Genomic DNA, 21,827 nt, shown 5'->3' with positions numbered 1-21,827 from the left:
TGTGTGAAATTTTTCCAGGCCTCTCGATATTTAAAACTCCGCCTCCACAATATATTAAATTCCACTGAATTCAGTTTTATTCATAAAGAACAGAGTCATCTGAGAGGGAGGGAGGGAGGGAGAGAGAATGAATGCTGAGTGCATTGAGGAAACTCTTCAGTTGCGTAAACTTTCAGCAGCAGCAGCACTTAGAAAATGCTCCAGTCTGAACTACAAATCTTGTTAAATAGGAAGATTTAAAGCCTGATGTTAAAACTAGAGCCTGTGTTTGGCTCTCTAACTGAAACTAGGAGCTGAAAGCTGAAAACTGAAATCTCTGCTTCGCATTCTACTATTGTTGTACCCGAGAGCGGTCTTGGTCACATTTTCAAGGTCTTGGTCTCATGATGCTCTGGTCTTGGTCTTGACTTGGTCTTCAGTTGGACGGTCTTTACGACAAAACTACATTCTACTTTTAGAAACTCTCTGAAAAGGTCCTGCAGACTGTACAATTTTAATAATCTTATAAGTCACAGCCCGCCACACTGTAATACATGAACTAAGCCACGGCCAGTTAGCTGTGTGCAGGTTGTACGAGGCTGAATCGCAGCCTGCGGCGACATGAGTCAACATGATTGCGCAATAACATGTAACACGTCTGAAACATAAACATGAACGGAGCCCTCGCCGTTGTCTTTTATGTGTTTGGAGAGAAATCCGCCCCCATAAATAGGAGGTTGTGGTCAATGGATGTGGTCGTGGCTCAGAAAGAGAGGCGAACTTGGAATGCTAATTTTGCCAAGGGAGCTTGAAGTAAGTACTTGTTTGCATCTTCTTCTTCTTTTTCTTTTGGGTTTAAGTTTACATCCTTAAATTGCATTACCGCCATATGCTGGCATTATCCATCTACATTGTTTCCCACCACTCTCCACGACAAGCATTTATTTGCATTTTACATTACCATTCACCGTGATGGCCTTTCATTTTCCTTTCAAAACACACTGCAAGTAAATGAAACAAACTGCGGTCGCCCCCAAATATATGACACTGTCTGATATTGCGCAGATTTACGATCACATCGGTCATCCTTCACCCGGGCTCATGGTGCGACGTGCGACCACCGATGAGAGCCGCGACCAAAGATTTTTGCCTCGGCTCTCCTACGATTACAATTTGTCATCTGCAACAGCCGAAAATCCCAGTGTGTAGGTGCCTGTGAGCCTTTATGGTGAAAGGCTGTTCAGGCTGTACTTTTCCGGTCTCGGTGGCTTTCCGCTTTTATTGTGAAGTGCTGGTCCTGGCAGCACGCTTCCGGTCCCGGCGGTTTGTTGTTTGTTGTCTCGTCCCGGTTTTCTTCTGTCTGCAGCCTGAAAATGAGCAAGCTGCGGCTGCTGCACGCCTACCTGACGGAGCGGCTCACGGTGCTGGTGAAGGAGGTGCTGGACGTGGTGGAGGACACCGTGACCGAGTACCGGGAGGAGACGGCCCGCACCAAGCGCGAGAACGAGAGCCTGCGGAGGCAGCTGCGGGACATCCTGCTGCTAGAGGCCGAGACCGAGTGGCTGAGTAAGGCCGAGCTCACCGGCTCCAGTTCCGCTCCAGACTGCGCCGACAAACCAGCCGCTTAAATACAAAAACACGTTTCTTTATGTTAAAAACCACACGGGACGTAGATTTTAAACTTGCAGGGTGTTCATCACAACACGTGTTTAAATTCGGCTTTGGTATAAAGGACATATTTGGTCTTTTTTTTTTTCTTTTTAAAAGACGTGATTTTGTCGTCTCACAGCTCACTTCTCTTTTGTGGCCAATAATCCGGTCTTAGTCGCAATTAAGAGTTTTCAACCCTTAACACAATAACAGATCCGCTTAGTTCAAACACACACAGGCCGATTTGTGCTTTAAAGTGCAATACTACAGTTTTACTTATTCATAAACGGTCATAACACGTTTAAAATACACAGCAAAGCAAATAACTTTGAATTGGCGGATTCTGCACGGTGTTTGGCGTTACGCGCTCTTTTATGCATTTCAGTTGAAATCAAAATTTTAATAGATGTCATATCAAAAGTAATAATCTGTAACAGGATTTGAACAAACAGCTAATTTGGATTATTATCGTCAAAATGTTATTTAACTTATTTACAAGTTAGTACTATTCTGTAGTCTCAGTCTGCTTCATCACAGTCATTTCATTTCACATATTTAGTGTTAAAAATAAAGAAGATATTAAACCGTTTTGCTGAGAAAATGTTTGCACCTCAGTCATTTCTGAGGTTAGAAAAGGCTTGAAAACAAATTAAGTGGTTACAAAATAGTAAATTCTGAGAATTTATAACAAGTTTATGCCTTAAACGTCAGTTAGTATATCTACAAAATTGAGATTATCAGTAATTTGATTCATGTTTGTTTGCATCTTTTTATGCTGAGGTATTTTTTAGCAGGTGCAGCCACATCATGCCGTGTTTACAATGTTTTAAATGAAAACCCATCGTTTTCGTGTTTTTGTTTCTGAAAGGTTTCACGTTTTGAAAAAGTTGTCCGTTTACATGGAACCTGTGGAAACTAAGTCGTTTTTTCATTCCGTGCCACTCGTGTTTTTTGTTTATGTAATGAAACCAGACATGCATGCATGCAGAGAACAAAGCACTGCAAGGAGAACGCGAACGTTCGTATGGACAGACGAAGTAGTTGGATTGTCATTACAGCGACTCTCAACTATGAAACTGGCAAGTCAAAGGAGAAATTTTGGTTTCTTCCCTGTTTGAACGACGCTGTGTAAATTTGACGCAAACAGTATAAAAGCGTGTGAACAAACACTGATCACAGTAACCTGCTTGTCTTTCTTATTAATTTCTTATTTAAAATCAAAAGCACAAACTTTTTGGAATGGAACTATTTCCAGTCTTGAGGTGATTCAGCGACGCCGGTACCAACCGGGACAACAGACATAGTTTCTGCATTTCCGAGTTTCAGTTTTACGATCATTTGAATTGTTTGAGGGTCTTGATGAGCATGGTGTCCCGCCCCGGCCCGACTCTCAGGGTGTTCCTGTTTTTCAGGGTCATCCCGGTCCACTCTGGGCTTTGTGGCCCCTCAGCAGTCGGACGAACCGAGGCCGCTCTCTCAGGAGCCCGACTCCACCCTGACACAGCCCCGACCGCCAGCCAGCAAGCCGACCCCGGAGCCGCTGCCGTCAGTTGAGAGCGACGTGGCCCCGGGGCCACTCCTCCTGCCCGATGACAAGAAGCCCCTGGGGCCCTGGGAGGCGGCGCTGCAGGATGACCCTCTGCCGCCGCTCGCATCCTCCCAGGTGGAGGTCCTGTCGGTGGCGCAGGAGGAACCTCCGGCCCCGGCGCCCATCAAACCAGAGCCCGGGGAGTTCAGAGTGAGCGACGTGGAGGGAGCGGAGGACTCTGTGATGGCGCCGAGTGAGGAGCCGGTGTTCGCGAGCAGAACGGAGGTGGAGCAGCCGCACATGAACTCAGCTCAGGAGACGCTGCCACCGGATGATGACACCGCCGCCGCCATCTCCGGTTTCGTCCCTGAACTCGTGCACCGCTGCCCACGCTGCGGCGAGGCGTTTGGCCAGGCCGCCGGCCTGCGCCTTCACCTGGAGCAGAAGAGGAAGACGTACGCCTGCGACTGGTGCTGCAAGTCGTTCGCTCAGTCGGCCGACCTGCGGCGACACCTGCGCACGCACACGGGCGAGCGGCCGCACCGCTGCACCTTCTGCTCCAAGAGCTTCAGCCAGCGGGGGAACTTGCGCAGGCACCTTCGCATCCACACGGGCGAGCGGCCGTACAGCTGCCCCTTCTGCTGCCGCACCTTCAGCGACGGCGACACCATGAAGAAGCACAAGCGCACACACTCTGGCGAGCGGCCTTACAGCTGCATGCAGTGCGCCAAGACCTTCACCAGCGCCAGCGGGCTGCAAATACACCTGAAGAAGAGCATGTGTTTCGTACCCAACGCCTGATTGGTCAGCTTCCTGTTTCTACTTCTTTATCTCCAGCTGGACTCAGCTCGGTGACCGGCTGCTCCCTCTGATGGTGCTCAGTGGTAATACAGGCCTGTCGGTGCCTCTCAGATGTGTTTCCATCAGTTCAGGTGATCAAAATGCTTCTTGTTGTGTCTGTAACAGACTCCCACCACAAAGCTCTGAGCTCCATCCACTCCTCATAACTGTGGAAACACCCGGCCAATCAGAGCGCAGGAGGAGGAGACTACGGTCCAATCAGCGCGGCTGGCCAAACAGGAAAACGTCAAGGACAAACACCTCGCACATATTGGTGGTGTTTTGCCCCGCCCCCTGCCCTGCCTCTGATTGGCTCGTTGCCCTGAGCTGACCAATCATCTCCTCTCTTGCTGAACGGATCAGCGCAGACTGAGGCAGGGGGAGGGTCGACTCCTCAAATGCACCGCGAGGCGTTCAGGTCCTCAGGAACGTTTAAATGTCAGAGTGGAAGTGGAACTCAGACTAACTCTTTGTAGTTTTTTGTTGTTTTCTTTCACGTGAATTTACTTCAGACTGACAGAACTGAACATCTCCCACAGGTTTTGGGGTAGGAGGGCCCACCTCTGAGTTACAGTGTCAGGAAAACAATAGAAATACATTAATTGCCTACTGGTTACCATGGTGATGGTAATGAACACGACGATTAGGGCTCGGTCCTAACCCGCAAAGGTTTGCATGGTTCTGGTACACAGTGAGAGTTCTTAATTTTCACCTCCTGACATTGTCCCTGCCATTGTTTCCCTCGCCACTAGAGGGAGCCTGAGCTCCAGGAGCCCTTTACATCTGTGCGACAGCTGCTTTGGAATTCTGTTGGTTTTTGTCATGATTCAGAGAAATAAAGTGACTTTGAGCTGTCATCTGGTTGTGATTGAAGAACATGAAGGAGCCAATCGGCACCAAGGATGCTGCTCTTCAGACTTCAGACTCCAGCGGACATGTTTGAAGAGGGAAAAAAACAATGTGATGTATAAGTTTCAAGAAAAATTGCAATCTGACAAAAGATAAAATGTGGGGAAGAATTGCGACTGAAATAAATCAGGGATGATTTCCAAAAACAGTCCATCGCCGCCAGAAAAAGTGATGGTTTTGTCCAGAGGACAGTGACAACATCATGAGAAATTGACTTGCTGCTAGTTAAGAAAAACTCTCTTTCCTGTTACGGTCACAATGCAGGTAAACATGGAAACAGTAAATAAGTTATTGAGGTTTGAAGTTTATTTGAAGAATGAAACCTTAAAAACTTGCCCGATGAGACGTTCAAGTCCTCCGGGATTTTATCAAATCCAAATCACAGACCTTGACCATTGATATAGGACAGATTTCTGTCTTGCACATAGACACACACAGTAGGACAGATGGTTTACCGGCTGTGGAAAAATAACGGAGGTTTTGTCAACTGGACAGTCTGTTTCTGTGATTAAAACTTCAAACTGAAATCAAATGTTTTCAAAACACTTTTGTCTAAATCCAACTTATTTCTTCTGAAAATATTCAGTTTCTGGACTGAAACCACGTTTGTTGTCTCCAGCACCATCCGACACACTCAGACGTTATTTATTCAGCAGTTTTGATGCACGTTGGTCAAATTTTGACATCGAGAGGATGTGAAGATGAGGGAAGAGCATTTTATAAAGAGTGATTACTAAACCTGAGAAACAAAGTGATTGAAATATAAGATATGACCAAAATGTGATGTGAATCGGATAGAACAACATTTAAACATAAAATATCAAAGTGTGATGTGTTTCACACTGTAATAATGGTGTATTAATGCTTTCTGGCTGCAGGGGGCAGCATGACGCCACTGCAGCAAGAGGACAAACACACTCTTCTTTGCATTCCAGATTTATTGTCGCATTTTACAGAAAAAAAAACACCTCATAAAAAGTGTAAACATCAATATCTTCAAGAACTCATACATTCAGTCGTGCATAAAACTGTAAACAGGAGGCGCACCTGAACGCCTCGTCATGTCAACACCTAGAAAACAGGCGGGTATAGAGATAGAAGTATCACAACATATTGCATCATGCAACAACCAGGAAGAACACTTGTATTGGTTTATCATCGGGAACAAGATGCACTTTGTTTGTTCACAGTTGTACGAAGAGTGCAATAAAATCTGATATGGAGCGATCGGAGTTTGACACTGAGCTGCCCCGCGTTTGTGCTTCAGTCTTTACATCCCCTTCAGGCTCCTGCGGTTATAGACTTCAATTAACTCACAGGTTAATTAAATTTTTTTTTTTTTAAACACAGAGCCCCAAAGTTTTAAATACAAGCACCTCCTCAGTAAAGTTGAGACATTGTGTAAAACATCAAACATGCAAGCCCGCTACCCCAGCTTTTCTTATCTCGTGAAATCGCATCGTTTTTGCCTTGTTTTTTCTGAAACGTTTCACATCTAACACGGCAACGTTTTGAAAGTGAAGTCCATTTTCATGGAAACGGCAGAAACACTGAAAGTTTCTGATGCTGAATATTGGGCCATGAGCTTTGCGCTGTTGGTTGATTTTGTAATGAAATAAGAACTATTTGTATTTACTACAGCCGTGGTGCACAAACACAGCGGCAGTGTTTCTAAAGAGCTGTATCGTCCACCGTTTGCACGGAGACGTGGTCCAGGCGTTTCTGAAAAGTTGCATTTTCCACCGTTTCAATGGACACGGGATCAAAGTGTTTTCCAAAAGTTGCATTTTCCCCCGTTTCCACAGAGATGGGGCCAAAGTATTTTCCAAAAGTTGCATTTTATCCCATTTCCGTGGAGACGGGGTCAGAGCATTTTCTAAAAGTTACATTTTCCACCATTTCCATGGAGACGGGGTCAAAATGTTTTCCAAAAGTTACATTTTCCACCGTTTCCATGGAGACGGGGTCCAAGCGTTTTCCAAAAGTTGCATTTTCAGTGACTTTGTGCATTGTTGTCATGTAAACACCTAAAACACAACAAAAGTTTTCAGTTTTTCGCTTGAAAAACGTTGCGTAAACGGGCCTCGAACCATCACATTTGTTTATTTCTACATCCGACCTGTGGTCTTTCAGACCGTTTATAAATCTAAAATGATTCGAACACAGTGTCCCAACTTGTCCAGACATGGGGCTGTGAATTGAGGGAGACGGCGGTCAGGAGAAAACATGTCGGTGGACCTGAAGGGAGGTGACGCCTCGGGGCGGCTCGGCCGACACAAACTCGTCCCGGGCCGCTAACCGACCCGCCCCGTGGTGGTTGCGGTGAGGTAACCCAGGCAAGCGGCTGCGGGCTAGTCGTGGCTGAAGGTCTGGGGCAGCTCATTGGTCAGGATGTGCCAGCGCTCCACCCTGCAGCCTTTGTTCTTCAGGCAGTCCGTCCAGTGGCGGAGGGCGTCGCCCTGAGCGAGGCCGCTGAGGCAGACGCCACCTGAGGACCAGACAGTCTTATTGCGACGTTTCTAAAAGTTCTCAAAGCTTCGCGTCGTTTCTGTTTATGTTCGTAACCTCCGGCACCGCCTGACACGGTCCGTCCAATCAGAGCTCAGCGTAGGGACGACTAACTTACCGATGAAGTCGTTGGATCGTCCGATGTCGTAGTCCCACACCGTGACCTCCAGGGTCTTGTTGGCGAGCTCTGCCGGAGAGATCTCATAGAAAAACTCCTGCGTACCCAAGAGACATGCAGGTGTGTGAGGCGCAGTGTGAAAACCCTGCGGGAATCAAACCGGCGGCCCTTCTCACCTCGTTGAACTCGGGGTTCAACGTTTTCTTCATCACGGCTGTTTTGTGCTTGGATTTCTTCTCGCTGTCGGGTTTCAGGTATCTGAGAGCGGAGAGGCAGAAAAGGTGGTGTTCAGAATCACGGTGTCGTTTCTGCCCGCGGCGTTTCCACGGCTCTCCGTCACGGCGCCTCACATTTTCACGTAGGGGTCGGAGAATCCGTTCACGTCCATGGCTGCCAGGTGAGCGCAGCGTCTCACGCCCACGCAGAGGCCACCGCGATGACGACCCTCACCTCCTCCTTCTTCTCCTCCTCCTCCTCCTCCCTCCACACCTTCGTCCTCCGAGCTGAGCGGAGGCAGAAACTGCAGCGACAGAAGAAGGCGACCTCTTTCCTCCAGACTGTGCAGCTGCTCCTTCTCCCACTGCAGACCAGACCACAACCATTACTCTCATCGGGAAAAAGGTTCTTCCTCAATACTTTGGCAGTGTGAGTACTTTGATGAATCGATTGTAATTTCATTCGAGACGGTCGCCTTAATTGAATCTGGATACTTTAGGTTAATTATATTATTCCAATCAGTTTAATCATTGCCTGGTTTCGTGTTTACACGACAATGTTTCAAGTGAAAACGGATCATTTTTGGGGGGTTTGAGAAAAGTTTCCCGTTTACATGGCACCATTTTGAAAATGATGTTGGACCACTAGAAGGTGCTGTTGGTTGTTTTTGAAATAACCCCCACACACACACATACACAAGGTAACAATACGCTATAAACATTAACATTGTCCTGTTCATGTACACTCTGGCCACGTTCACATGTTCCTGGGTTTTTACAAAAACGGATATTTTCCCCTGTACTTTTACAAAGAAATCTTATTGACACGGACCTGCATATACGGCTGCTTCAGAGCTGCTATGAGCAGCCAGACCTGTAGGGGGCAGTGTAGCGAGAAGCATGAAGCCACGATAGACAATCAGAAAAAAACACGACGTCACGAATTGTGACGTAGATATCCTCCTATCCCACCTTTACATGCAACCGGATACATAGAGTTTTTCTCAATCTCCACTGTGGGCGGAGTTTTCAGGAATCATCGTTTTCTGGTGAGTTGTAGCTGCGTTAATGTGTAAATGTAAGGAATGCAGAGAAATATCACAGTTTTTTTGAAAATACCAGGATACGTGTAAACGTGGCCTCGAGCCCTGTCTCCCAATGTGTTCTGTCAATTATCCGATTGTCCATTACCCTCATGTGTGTCACCTGTGTCTCCCCGTATATATATACCCTCCTCCTCGTCTCGATCGACGGGTTTGCCTCGTTCACAGACATCCAGCAGACCACCGTGTTTTAGGATACCGCGCTTTTGTGAGGAAAAGTGAACTGTTTGAGCACGACTTTGACTCTGTCTGCTTTTGGGTCGGCCAGGTTCCAAGACAAGGTTGAGTTTTCACTTGAAAAACGAAGCCGTGTAAACAGAGTGGGACCGTGAGACAGACGGACTTCAGTTCTGGTCCTCAGAGGACGAACCCTCTGGAGTTTTCCAGAATGCGAAAAAAGAAAACATTAGCTTTGACGTTCAAATATTATTTACTGTATTTTTGGGGGAATATGAGAAGTTTGGAGATGATTTCAAAATATTTTTCAAATTGAAACTCGGCGGGTTTTCAGGTGACGGTGAGAATCAAAGGCTCACGCAGCAGGTTTGCTTTATTTTGTCGTTTCTGACATCTTTTATCAGCGTGAAATCCATCTCGCAGTGACTTTCCTTCCTCTAATCCACCGACACTTCATTAAAACTCAGCTCTTTGATTTCATCATCGCAGCAGAGGAAGGAGAACAGCGTCTCATCCTCCCATCTTTACCCCCCCCCAAGGTGCAGTTTTCTTCCCCCCCCAGCTGCGACGGTTTACCTCCTGTACCTTCACTTTGTCCCCTCCGGGGTTTAAAAGCCAAAAAAACCATTTGGTTTTATTTGTTTTCAGCCGCAGTAAGCTCGCCTCCCACCACCAATCACAAAAACAGCCCGCAGAAGCAGAAAAAGGTCAGAAATAAGCAGATCGATGGTTTTTAGTCAGAGCGGCTTGGCAGGATGTGTCTCCCGCCCACTCCAACCCCCCCACCCTGTGAGCGTGGTGCTGTGGACCTGATCCTGGGCTGACGGAGATTTTAGCTGCAGAGTCGACGACGAGCTGCTGTGCCGCAGTGAAACGCAGCAGACAGATGGAAACCTGCCTGAAGCCTGACCTGCTCCAGAGTGTGACAAAACTACGCCGCTAATTACAGCAGATTCATGCATCTGGCAGTTATTTGTCTAGGTTGATGCAGGAAAACATTTATTTATTTATTAATTTATTTCTTCTTGCCTGCTACCCCCCCCCCCCCCCCGTGTTTTACAAATCATTTGCAGGCGAGTCATTACAGGAAAAAGCTTCTTGTTTGTCACCAAGCAGCGGATCAGTTTAAAACCTGAAACACCTCCGTGCTTGTTAAAACGCCGGGGAGACGGCGAGGCCACTAACAAGCTCAATGTGGGTCAGAAAATCCGAGCAGAGTCTCGACCGTCTGAGATCTGAACTCTGAAGGTCCCCTTCAGAGACTTCTCCAGAAGCTCCTTAAGAAAAAAAAGAAGAAAAAAAACCTTGGGGATCTCTGACACTTGGATTCACTGGGACAAACTCTGAGCCTCACTTGTTGGAATCGAACCGAAGCTCATTAGTCCACAGCCTGACGTCCACCTGCAGGTCCCACACACTGAGACCCTCCTGCTGTCAGCCTGCGCAGCACTTTCTGCAGCCGCAGTGCGTTCTGGGAAACTCTTTCATGCAGAGGGCCACATTCAGCCCAGTTTCATCTTGAATGGGCGGAAACGGCAAAATAACCTTTCAATTAAATTGTTAACGTTTTTCTTCGAACAATGACTATAATCTCGATGAAGGCAATTCTAATGAAACCTGCTGCAAGGGTTTCTGGGATATCAAAGATGGTGTTGCGGCAACATCTGATCGATTCAGCCCAAACAAAAGCGAGACTTTCTCAAAGAAATAGTCTTCAAACTAAGAATAGTGACAGTGGTAGTAGGTCTGACCATTGACAGGCTCGGCTCTCAAAGGGATTGATACTCGAATCTCAGTGGATTTGGTTCCCAGCATGTTTGGTTTCGATAATGAATGTTTTGCAGAGTCTTTTTTCGCAGTGACTCATCCGTGGTCCGCTTCTCTGCTGAGGATCAAACTGAAGAGAAAAGCTCTTTACCTCTCGGAGGTAGCAGGAGATCCCGCGGAGGGCTTCACCCATGGCTGTGGGGGAGGGCATCTGGGGTGGGGGGGACACGAGAGCGTCAGAGTGTGTGTGTGTGTGTGTGTGTGTGTGTGTGTGTGTGTGTGTGTTACCGGTGGCGGGTGCTCCAGGCAGGTGTTGAAGTGTTTGGTCACGTCGGCTTTGACTCGTTTCAGAGAAACTCGGGATTCTCCGATTAACTCGTTATGCGTCAGTTTGTCCTCGTCGCACACCGACAACCTACACACACGCACGCACACACACACGCACACACACACACACACACACGCACACTCCCCCTAAATGACCTTTGAATGACCTGCAGAACCAGGAGTGTGTGTGACTTCCTGCTTCCAACAGGAAGCGGCTGTCAACACGTCGTCTGAGGATCTGAACTATCAAATGTTCCTAAAAACCCTGAGATGAAGACAAAGATCAGTTCACACAAACCTCGGCATCTTTCTTCAAATATGAGTTTATGTATTTCGTGTTGTTCTACTCAAATTTGATATCTTAAAGATGAAGCCCACAGATTTGCACTTTGACAGTAAATAATAATAAACAATGAAGGGAAGCAGTCAGCATTCGTTGTGCAAAAGTGAATGTAAAGTAAAAAAAATGCTCATATTTAAGAAGGAGCTTGTTGAGTGATTCCTTTTCAATTTAAAAAAACACTCCGTCTGGTTGACGAGGAGAAGCTGCTGCTTCGAGCTCGGATGTTTTTTTTTCTGTGAACTCATGTGTTCACCTGAGCGTCTTCCTGTGCATGTCCTCCTCTGTGATGCCCACGTAGGTCAGCGTCTCGTTCCACACCGGATTCAGACAGTTACGGATCGTCTTCGTCTTCAGTTTGTTGGCCTGAAGGACACAGAGACAAAAAAGAAGCTACTCTCTGTAGCTTGTATTTCTGCTTCAAACCTACATTCAAATCTGAATTGAATTCAGTTTCATCACTGTTTGACTGCCGGTATGTTACGAATCCCTCTAACAGCGCCCCTTATTTGTTATCACTGTGTGGTGGACAAATGGACATTTGGTCCGTGTCATCATTAATGACCACGAGGTTCCTCCTGCCCACGGCTGTGTAGGAGGATTCGCACAAAGAATTTAGAATTGACCCAAATTTAGAAATGATTGGAGCAGCAGATGGATCATAACCTGAGCTTAGATGTTATAGAAGCGGACTTGGGATCGGACGTTTCTAGGTTCAAATCCCACAGCGAACAGGTCACCGCTGTGGGTCCCTGAGCATGACCCCTGACCCCCGATCAGTTCCCTGGAGCGCCTTAATGTGGCCGAGTCGACTCTTTGGATATATTTTCAATCAAAATGAAACTACGAAGAAGAGGAGGAAGAACGAGAGCAGAAAAGCAGGAAGTGCATATACCTGCCCCTACTGGAAGCTCAGGTCATAGCGCTCGAGGTTTATGGTTCTTACAATAGCAGCGATGTATGAAGGCCGGTGTCGAAGATATAAAGGGAGAAAACTTGTGTCAGTTGGCGGGACTCCAGTGGGTCGTAGAAAACACCCACCACCAGCCTGTTTCTGGTCTGTCGTGGTCAGACCGATCACCGAGAGCGAGCCGACCGTCTGTCGGTGAACAACTCGTGGTTTCGGGGGTCTCTCACCTTGCAGGCGCCGGGCAGCAGGTGCAGTTTGACGTACGGGTCGGCCAAACCGTTGAAGTCCATCGGCTTCAGACCCTGCAAGACAAAACGACGGTCAGACAGCAGCAGAGGAGACGAGTCTTCAGTTCCTCTGCCGGCGAATTCAAAGAAATTCTTCCGATCTCTCGTCACGACACTGAACCAAAGATGTTTATTTACAGACAGTTTTTCTTTGAGTCCAATCCGAGGAGATATTTTCAGAAACCCCAGCAGAGAATACAAAGTACAAACACAAGCAGAACAGTATCATTCAAATCCAGCTGGATTAGCTGAGATTTACTGGAGCCGCGGATGAATATATTCCCTGCATCGTCTGAGATGTTAGTGCTGTTTGCACAAACTCAGATGGAGCAGATTCATTGTTCTCCTTTGAAGCAGCTTTGTGGCGAAAACCTGCAGCATCTTTATTAGGTTGATTGACTTCCTGAACCAGTTTAACAATTCTTTCATCACACGTTTCTTTGGGTTTGTGCCTAACAGTGTGAATAATCCCAGTTTGTTTTTTTATCATTGCCCAGCATGAGTGAGTACAGTTCAACTCCTCTGGTTTCTTTGGAGGCTTCAAGATATCTTCATCATGTAATCTTTGATAGTGAATATGATGACTGCAGGCTGACATCTGGCTGTTAACAGACAATTTTCTTTTTTTCAGCTGCAGGGAATCATGATTTTAAGCCTCAGACTGAGAATCCAACCTCAAACACGTCCGTCAACCAACTTAAAACTGTATTTCAAGCATTGCTTTCAAAGCAGTTTAACACTGATAATGATCTTTTTTACCCCGTTCATGATTTTGTTTTTTTCCCTCTGAGACACTGGTGTCTGTTGCCGCTCTGCGGGTGCAGCAGCAAATTGAGGATGCAGTAAAATCTCAGTCCTGCACAAAGCCGATATCTGCACTGCAGGCGGCTCGCACTTAATTCACCTGCTCACATCTGAGGCTGCAGCGAGGAGGCGAAACCTGCGGGGAAATCACTGTCTGAGGAGGCACTTGAAGGAGAAAAATGGCAAATGAAGGACTCAAAGCTCAGCAGCTGCTCACGTCTCCTCCATCAGGGAGAAAACTGAGCTTTTCCAGCGTTGTCACTTTCTGTTGGAAAAGATGTTAGAACTGCATGAAGCTGCAGAGTGTCTGTATCTGCATCACCGTGGAGGAGGAGGCGGCGCCGCACCACTTTGTTTTTACATCAGAGGAATCCTTCACGTAGACATCACAGACATCAGTGTGAAGCGTCACAGCTCCAAAGAGACGGAGGAACCAGGACAGAATTCAAGACACGAAACAAAACGAATCAGCCACGACGCACAGACAAATAGATAAAAGCTGGTATACACACCCGGCAGGTCGGGATGGACGAGACGCAGCTGGAAACACTCAGAGGAAGTTATCAGGGAGATGAAGACAAGAGGAGCAGACAAGGTGGAGCAACAAGACACTAGAAACTAGAGGAGAGACCGTAAACATAGACATTAAGAAAACGACATGGAAAAACAACAATCAATCAATCAGAACCGTGACGACGACCACACTCAACACGACGTGGCAGACAAGACATAAAGCAGAGCTAGGACTTTAACCAGACTGGATCTAGAACTAGAAACATGACGACATGATCTAAACCTGAAGAAAAAAAACACAAACAGTCTGGGATTTTCGTCTGGTTGAGACAACAGAGAGCAAAAAACACAGCAAACCATGAAGCGAGTGACACATGAGGCAAACACACACACACACACACAAATCAGCTCATTACAGCCTGAGAAACAAATCATTAAACCAGACAGACTTCTGGTGTGGAACAATCTAACTTCAACAGAAAACACTCTTCTTTTCTTTGCATATGGCATCACTTTTAAAAACCTCCTTATCTGAGAAACTTAGAAAAATACACACTGTTTGGTATGAAGATGAGATTTATACGAAAACAATATGGAGCTCAACCAATTATATTTAATTGAGAAATGTTTTGAGAGTTCTTTAAGGCTAAACATCACAATACAAATGAACATCTGCAAAGTGTGAGGCTCTTTAACTGCATCTTAACTGGGAGGCTCAACGGCTGAATCTTAACACTTTGTTACCTCCGGCTACGTGTTTGACCATTTCTCACGGCCAGAGATCGTTTCCAGTTACCCCACCTTTCCATCGACTCAGTCCTCTGTTGGCAAAGTTTGTACAGCTTCAGTGAAGTTTGATCCTAAGATATCTGCTGGCTTTGATGAACCCCATCCCTCCTCCTTATGATCCGCCGCGGATATCACTGCTCCGTCTGTATTTTTATCCTCGCCATTCAAAACAATCTGATCCCAGATGTTTGGAACTACCGAACAACTGACGGCCAATTCCAAAGCTCTGCACATTAGAGAAGGTTCTTGAAAAACTAGTGACTGGCCAGTAGAAGGAGTGTTTGTCTTCCTGTAACAGTCTTTATTCTCCACTGTGAAAGTTGGATGATGTTATTGAAGCCCTTGATGACAAAGTCCACTGTGCTGCACTCTTTAGAAACCTCTCTGTAGCATTCAACACTCTGGATCAGCAAATCATATGTGAAAAACGTCCTGACCTGCTTTCGGTCATAAGCTGTGTGCAGTGGTCTGTCAAATACATATTTAGACATTTCTAAAGATGTGGACATATTTTCCTCCTTCGCAGGAGAAAACACAGCATGAAGTTTCAGGGAGGGTTTTCTCTCTGGAGACAGGAAGTGTAAATACTAAGTGTCCAAACCTTAGCGCGCAGGATGGTGCAGCGCAGCTCGCTGGAGCTGTGATCGTATCTGAGTTCGAACTCCAGCGTCCCCAGAGCCGCTGCAGAGACACACAACAGACACACACCGTGAACATATCCACAAGAAGAGTTCTTGATAGATGGGAGCTTCAGGATGGGAGCGAGACAAACGATGTGATCTGGTTCAGAGACGGTGTCACTGACCGGAGGACAGGAGCCTGGAGGAAGGTGTCAGAGCTGAGGAGGTGGACTTTTTTACAGGGAGAGAGACGAATGGACAGGATGAAGGACATCAGAGGGGAAGTGAAAAAGGCGAAGACAGACGGGACTGGAAGAGATGATCCTCGGCGGAAACCTCAAACCTGCCACAATTAAACACGCCTACTACGTCTACATGAATAACCACAAACTAGTATCGTATATTGGCCAGAACATACCGGTCAGAGTCTACTGATGAGGAAATATCCTCCAGCGTTACTAAGGCAACAAACCCAGATGTTAACAGCGTCACCAAGAGGTACAACTGTGAACAACAGCTGACAAAAGTTCTGTTTCGTTTTAGCTAACAAGGCCCTGTTTATATTGTGTTGTCAAGTGAAAATGCTAAACTTTTTTTGCAATTTGGGAGTCGCTTTTATACGATAACTGTGCTTGGAGCCACAGAAAATGCAACTTTTTGAAAATGCTCGGGCTCAGCCTCCAGGAACGTGACGGAAACGCTGCTACTGCTCATGTGCTCTAGGACCGTAGTAACTTGTTGTTCTGCACATGCTCAGTCAACACGAAACTTTACTGAAACAAAAACGCAAAAACAATCTGTGCTCACCAGAAATGTCATGTAAACGGGACCCGAGATCGATTTTAATATTACTCTGACTGAACAGAAGAACTGAAAAAACAGCGTCTTAAATCAATCTGTTGAGTTTGAACCCGAAGAAGACGAGCAAACAGTTGACCTGAAGTGACCGCTCTCAGATCATCCCAGTTCCATCTTTAGACTTCCTCTGTTGCTTCTCTACATTGCTGCTGTCAACGTTACTACCACCACTAGAGGGAGCCACACATCTGACTTCCTGGTTCAGTAGTTGCAGGTGGAGGACAAATATCTGTTGTCCTGATGAAAACTATCACCATCTTTGAGTTGAGCTGATTTTAATCTGATCTTCTCATGATGAAGAATGCATGGTTAGTATAATGCTATCTTGGTTTCACAGTTTGTTTGTTTTAAATCTTCTTTGTTCAATTACATTTTTTGTTCAATTACCTTTGTCATTGTTATCAATATGACCAGTTTTACCTAATGGCAACTCTTTCTATGGCATTATTGTTTTTATTTCTCCTTTTTTTTTAACCTATCCTCTGCACCTCTGTACCTCTGTTTGATTGTGTTGAATGTACAACTTCAGAGAAGTTTGATCCTAAGATATCTGCTGGCTTTGATGAACCCCAACCCTCCTCCTTATGAACCGCCGCGGATATCACTGCTCGGTCTGTATTTTTATCCTCGCCATTCAAAACAATCTGATCCCAGATGTTTGGAACTACCAAACAACTGACGGCCAATTCTAAAGCTTCTGCAATTTCTGTACCTCTGTACCTCTGTTTGATTGTGTTTTATGTTTCCGTGTTAAAAACTTATATGAGAGAAACAACAAAAATGTGGTCAGAGGTCAAACGTAACTGAAGTCAAACCCTTACTGCAGTCGTCGCTGTCCGAGCTGTTGATCTCCACCGACGTTTCCATGCTGCTCGTGAGCGACAGCGTGCCGCCGCCATGATGGCCGTGAGCCAGCAGGGGGGACAGGAGCTGCGCACCTCCCATCCTCGAGGTGAGCGAGCTGGGGCTGAGGGCCGGCGGTGAGAACGCGGGGTTTGGCGAGGCGGGGGTGGGGGAGGTGGGGGACAGGCGGGGGAAATAGGCGGAGATCTGTCGGATGGGTCTGATGGGACCGGGGCAGACGTCGATGGCCATGTGTTCCTGGATGGAGATGCTGAGCTTGTTTCCTCTCCGCACCGTCATAGAGTCTGCAGACACGTAAAAAAAAGAGTTCAATCAGTCTGTGTGTGGCCTGGGGGGGTGGGGGGGAGGTGCGTGGGTGAGGGTGCTGGAGATGATTTTGGATTTTTGCACTCACCGTGAGGCATTCATAACAAACACCATCTTTCTAATATTTGCACACACTCTTCATTCCATCCACTCATAGATTGCATCAGTGGTTTGATCTATTCGCATCGAGACGGCGCTCGTGGGAGTTACAAGTCATTCCGAGTCAAAGTTCAGGCGCCGTCATTACCTCAGCAGCATCTAATACCGAGCTGACTGCAGAGCAGAACGAAACGTGGACAGAGACAGAATAAGAATCTCTAGACCAAGAGCCTTCACCTGCAGCCAGCCCTGTAATCCTGAACACCGGGATGATTATTTCTCGGCTGAATATGATCGGCCCTCAAATAGCTACCGCAGAGAACCGGCTGGCAGAGAGAAACAATTTACATGAAGCAACAGCAGACATCCAATCCATCTTTATTTATGAAGTGCTTTAAAACAACCACACGGAGCCAGAGGGCTGTACGCAAAGTAAATACTGCAATCAAAAGTCTGAAAAGACAAATAAAATGAACACATTAAAATCAAGTACATGATATGATAGACATAGAGGAACTGGGATTAAATGCGTTCTAATTTGATGTGATTTGCACCAAATATTCTGATGGATATGAAAAAGTCTTATTCTGGAAAAAGAAACAAAAAACTGTTGTCACGGGGTAAGACAGGACATAAATGCAACACAGATTCTTCAATAGATGTAACAAGCTTCTTTGTTTTACACATATACTACAAGGTCTGGTCGAATCCAGGTCCTGGAGGACAATCATGTTGAAGTCTGGACTTTGAATGGGTCCTTCCAGGACATTAACCTACCAAAACTTGACCCACCAGACCAAGTAGCTCCATGTTATTGTTCTGCTGCTCAAGTCTTTGGAAGTCGTCGTGGAAGAGTTTCCTTCAAGAACATCTCTGGATATAACTATTTGTATATATTTTCCCAGGAAACAGCCCCACACCATGATGCTGCCACCACCATGCTTCACGGTGGCGTCAGTGGTCTCAGTGTTGGTGAGTCAGCGTCAGGTGTGGGATTGGCCTGACGATCAAATGTTACATTTTAGTCTCTCCTTCCATTTGTTTGAGGCGTCCACGCTTTGTCTCCTGGCAAAATCCATTCAACTTTTTATCTTGAAGAATTTCTGGAGAATTAGTCAGTGTTGACAGCGAGCCTTTGTGGCTGGAGCCAGGCAGCGTAAGCTTTGCTTTTGAACCTGAAGTCCAGCTCTGTGGATCGTTCCACTCGGAGTGGTCCTGAGCAGATACTTCCGCCTCCTCAGTGAAGCCGTTCATCTCTTCAGGGATATTTTTGGTTTCATTTCTAATGAATTCCTTCTTTTCCTGGTCGGAGACTTTCAGTGGGCGGCCCTCTCTTGGCATGCTTGTTGTGGTTTTATAATTCACTATCTCCATTTTCTAATATTGGACCTAACGGCATGCCATGTAATCTTTAGATTTAATATTTTTATAATTCAAACTGGATTTATACTCCTTCCTTGGCCTTCGTGGTCTCTTTAGTTTCTCTGGGCTCAATCAGAACAGATCTCAATGCCCCTGGTCTGGGTAGAGTACACAACCTCATATGGTCTATTTTCATGAGGCGATTTATTTGGGTCTGGGTCTTCGCACCTGAATCGTCCACATTAGGCAACCAGATCAGGAGCAGATTGGTCGAAACAACATAACTCCGGAGCTGATTGAAACACTGGGCCATCGTCCAGGAGGGATCACTCAAACGTGAGTCACTGCAAGATCTAATACAGAATCAAGATTGTTTGCTAAACAATGTTTCCTATCAGCACAAAGACCACGATGAAACAGCAGATGAAACCTTTGTTTTTCTACAGCACTATATACACAAATACACACAGAGACAGTCGGAGGTTTTACATGAACATGGGCATTCATTGTGTCTCTTGTTGCTTTTCGTGTCGATGATCTGCTTGTAATCCAGATATTTTCATGGTACAGAATAGAATACAATCTGAATATTTACATCGTACAGTGCTGCTCTGTGATTGGTGGTGTGCAGAAAGCTCCCCCCCTTTTGTTGGATGAGTTTGGGTCCAGTTAACCAGCTAATAAGCACCTTCTCAATACTGTAACTCTGATCTGGAGTGTGGACGCCTGCTTCATGAGAAGATACCCGGGTATGATGATCCTGCAGCACACAGCTCAGATCTCAGCACAAAGAGAATCAGTGGGAGCACAGAACCAGTAAAAAGTAAAGACTATTGAGTCTAAAAAGCCAAACGTATGTAAAAAGCCTGAGCAGAGGGCCTGAAGAGGAGTCATGCAGAGACACAAACAGCCCGACAGCAGTGTGAGCAGATGTGGACTCACAGCAGCTCATACCAGCAGCTGCTCATTACTTTGTTTGGCGGATTTCATCACGTTTTGGTGACCAGCTTTCTCCTCCTGGCGCACTGAGCATCATCTAGTTGTGTCCTCCAGACTGATCAGAAAGAGAAACCACGGATCACTTGTTCTTTTATCTCCAAACCAACTATGGCGACGCTTCAAAGTCAGCGCCGGAAGCCGGAGTGGCTTGATTCCTCCTCGCACAGCATCACCCCGTTTCTCTTCAGCAGATCTGACAGTCCTAGGAAGCAGCTGTTTAATGAGCGGTGTGTGTGTGTGTGTGTGTGTGTGTGTGTGTGTGTGTGTGTGTGTGTGTGTGTGTGTGTGTGTGTGTGTGTGTGAACTGAACTGCACTGGCACAGTTTTGAAGAAGATCTGAGGACTCCTGTGTCGAGGGCTTCACTCACATCTGTGACAACTGTCTTCTTTGGGCTCACTTCCTGTTTTATTTTGTAACCAGACACCGTGCTGCATTATCGCCCCCTGCACTTCCTGTTTTCTCACTCGCCACATCTGCACCTCTTCACTCATCAGTCTCTCAGTCTACAGACAGTCGGTTAACGACATACGCTGCGCCGTCCGACATGAAGCTGATGAACTTTGGACACGAGAAGTTTGCCTTGTGCAGATTGCACGATGAACACGCTAGCTAAAGCGCAGCCTACGATGTAATGCGGGTCAACGTGATTGCTCAAGAATAAAACGTCGTAACCGTGCGCCGTCCATACATGAAAAAGAAACTAGCGAAACATGAACGTAGCTCTCGTCATTGTGGCATTTATGTACTCATACCGAATGAATATTGCTTAGTTAGTTTCTGACGCCGTCAGAATTTTATCGCAGGTTGTCTTTGGTCGCCAGACAGCTTGTGCGACGTGGGACCACCCATTTAGAGGCAAGGCCAATTAACAAACGTCACCTCCACCGGGTAGAAGTACTGAAAAGAAAGAAGCTCCTGGTTTCTGCTCCTGCGTAGAGAGCGTCGCTCCGACAGCGGGACTGTGTGTGAAACAGGCTGCAGACAAAAAGCCTGCAGGAGAAGATCAAAGTGAGCTCCCTCATTCCTTCGACCGCATCGGCGGCTCTCGCCACCTCACATAAGACCTCCAACCCAGTGTGTGTTTCTATGTGTGTGTATATATGTGTGTGTGTGTGTGTGTGTGTGTGTGTCCTCAGCTCGGTGCTACAGAAGCACTCCTCCAGCTTTTTCTAATGAGAGCTGCTTTCAACCGCAGCAGCCCGGAGATGCGTTCGGGTCCCTCAGGATTCACGTGGATTTATGGAATTGACGGGAGTTCTAACAGGCAGGCAACATGGACAATAACAACATGCAGACCCAGAGACCAGAGAGCAGAGACACTGCTGCTCACAGGTTACACAGGAACCGCCTGACATGGTTTTAATGATGGTCTCATTTCATAGGTGTTGCGTCTAACATGTTCAACGTGGGCCGAATTTCTCGAGGCCTTAATTGAGGTACTACCATGAACCTGCAAGTACGTCACACTAGTCAGAAGTTTCCACTCCGACTTCAGATATCCACATTCCTTCACCTCAGACCCTGGAACCATGAGTCCCTCTCGACAGGAAGTCCGACCCATCATGCAGTCATTATTCATTCTGTCAAACAGCATTTGTCCACAAACTAACACACATCGTCACTAATCCTCTGATTCAGTTCACTTCAGATCTCCAATGCAGTTTGAGAATCAGTGATTTAGTTGGTTTAGATGCCTCCTTTCTTGGTTTAGTCGATTTGGAAGGCTCCACTCTTGGTTTGATCGGTTTTGGTGCCTCTTAACCTTGGCTTTGTTGGTTTGGTTGTTCTTTATTTGGTTAAAATCACTCTAACCTCGGTCCAGTAGGTTTAGAAGACTCAAGCATCAATTGGGTTTTGGTGGCTCTTTTGTTGGCTTGGTTGATTTAGCTTGAATCTATTTTGTTTTGGTCGGTTTAGGCGTCTCTTTTCTTGGTTAATTGGGTTTAAATACCTC

At 46.4% G+C, this 21,827-nt stretch overlaps 2 protein-coding genes across 2 annotated transcripts; one reads left to right on the top strand and one right to left on the bottom strand.

The window, feature by feature from the left end:
* The first annotated feature begins 1,292 nt into the window (after nt 1-1,292).
* Nucleotides 1,293-6,142, top strand: LOC308124411 (uncharacterized protein). Its single transcript, XM_080487372.1, has 2 exons — nt 1,293-1,545; nt 3,042-6,142. The coding sequence occupies exons 1-2, from the start codon at nt 1,353-1,355 to the stop codon at nt 3,956-3,958; spliced, it is 1,110 nt and encodes a 369-aa protein (XP_080343498.1). The 5' UTR covers nt 1,293-1,352; the 3' UTR covers nt 3,959-6,142.
* On the bottom strand, nt 5,833-17,385 carry doc2a (double C2-like domains, alpha; the record flags this gene model as incomplete). Its single annotated transcript, XM_080487401.1, has 10 exons — nt 5,833-7,394; nt 7,533-7,629; nt 7,709-7,790; nt 7,883-8,112; nt 10,946-11,005; nt 11,083-11,209; nt 11,718-11,827; nt 12,599-12,673; nt 15,366-15,445; nt 17,064-17,385. The coding sequence occupies 10 exons, from the start codon at nt 17,383-17,385 to the stop codon at nt 7,258-7,260; spliced, it is 1,320 nt and encodes a 439-aa protein (XP_080343527.1). The 3' UTR covers nt 5,833-7,257.
* Nucleotides 17,386-21,827: the final 4,442 nt, after the last annotated feature.

This window comes from Lipophrys pholis (assembly GCF_963383615.2).
Source record: "Lipophrys pholis genome assembly, chromosome: 19".
Taxonomy (NCBI): Eukaryota; Metazoa; Chordata; class Actinopteri; order Blenniiformes; family Blenniidae; genus Lipophrys; species Lipophrys pholis.
Note: the sequence above shows the minus strand (reverse complement) of the source record. Positions and strands in the feature narration are given on the sequence as shown.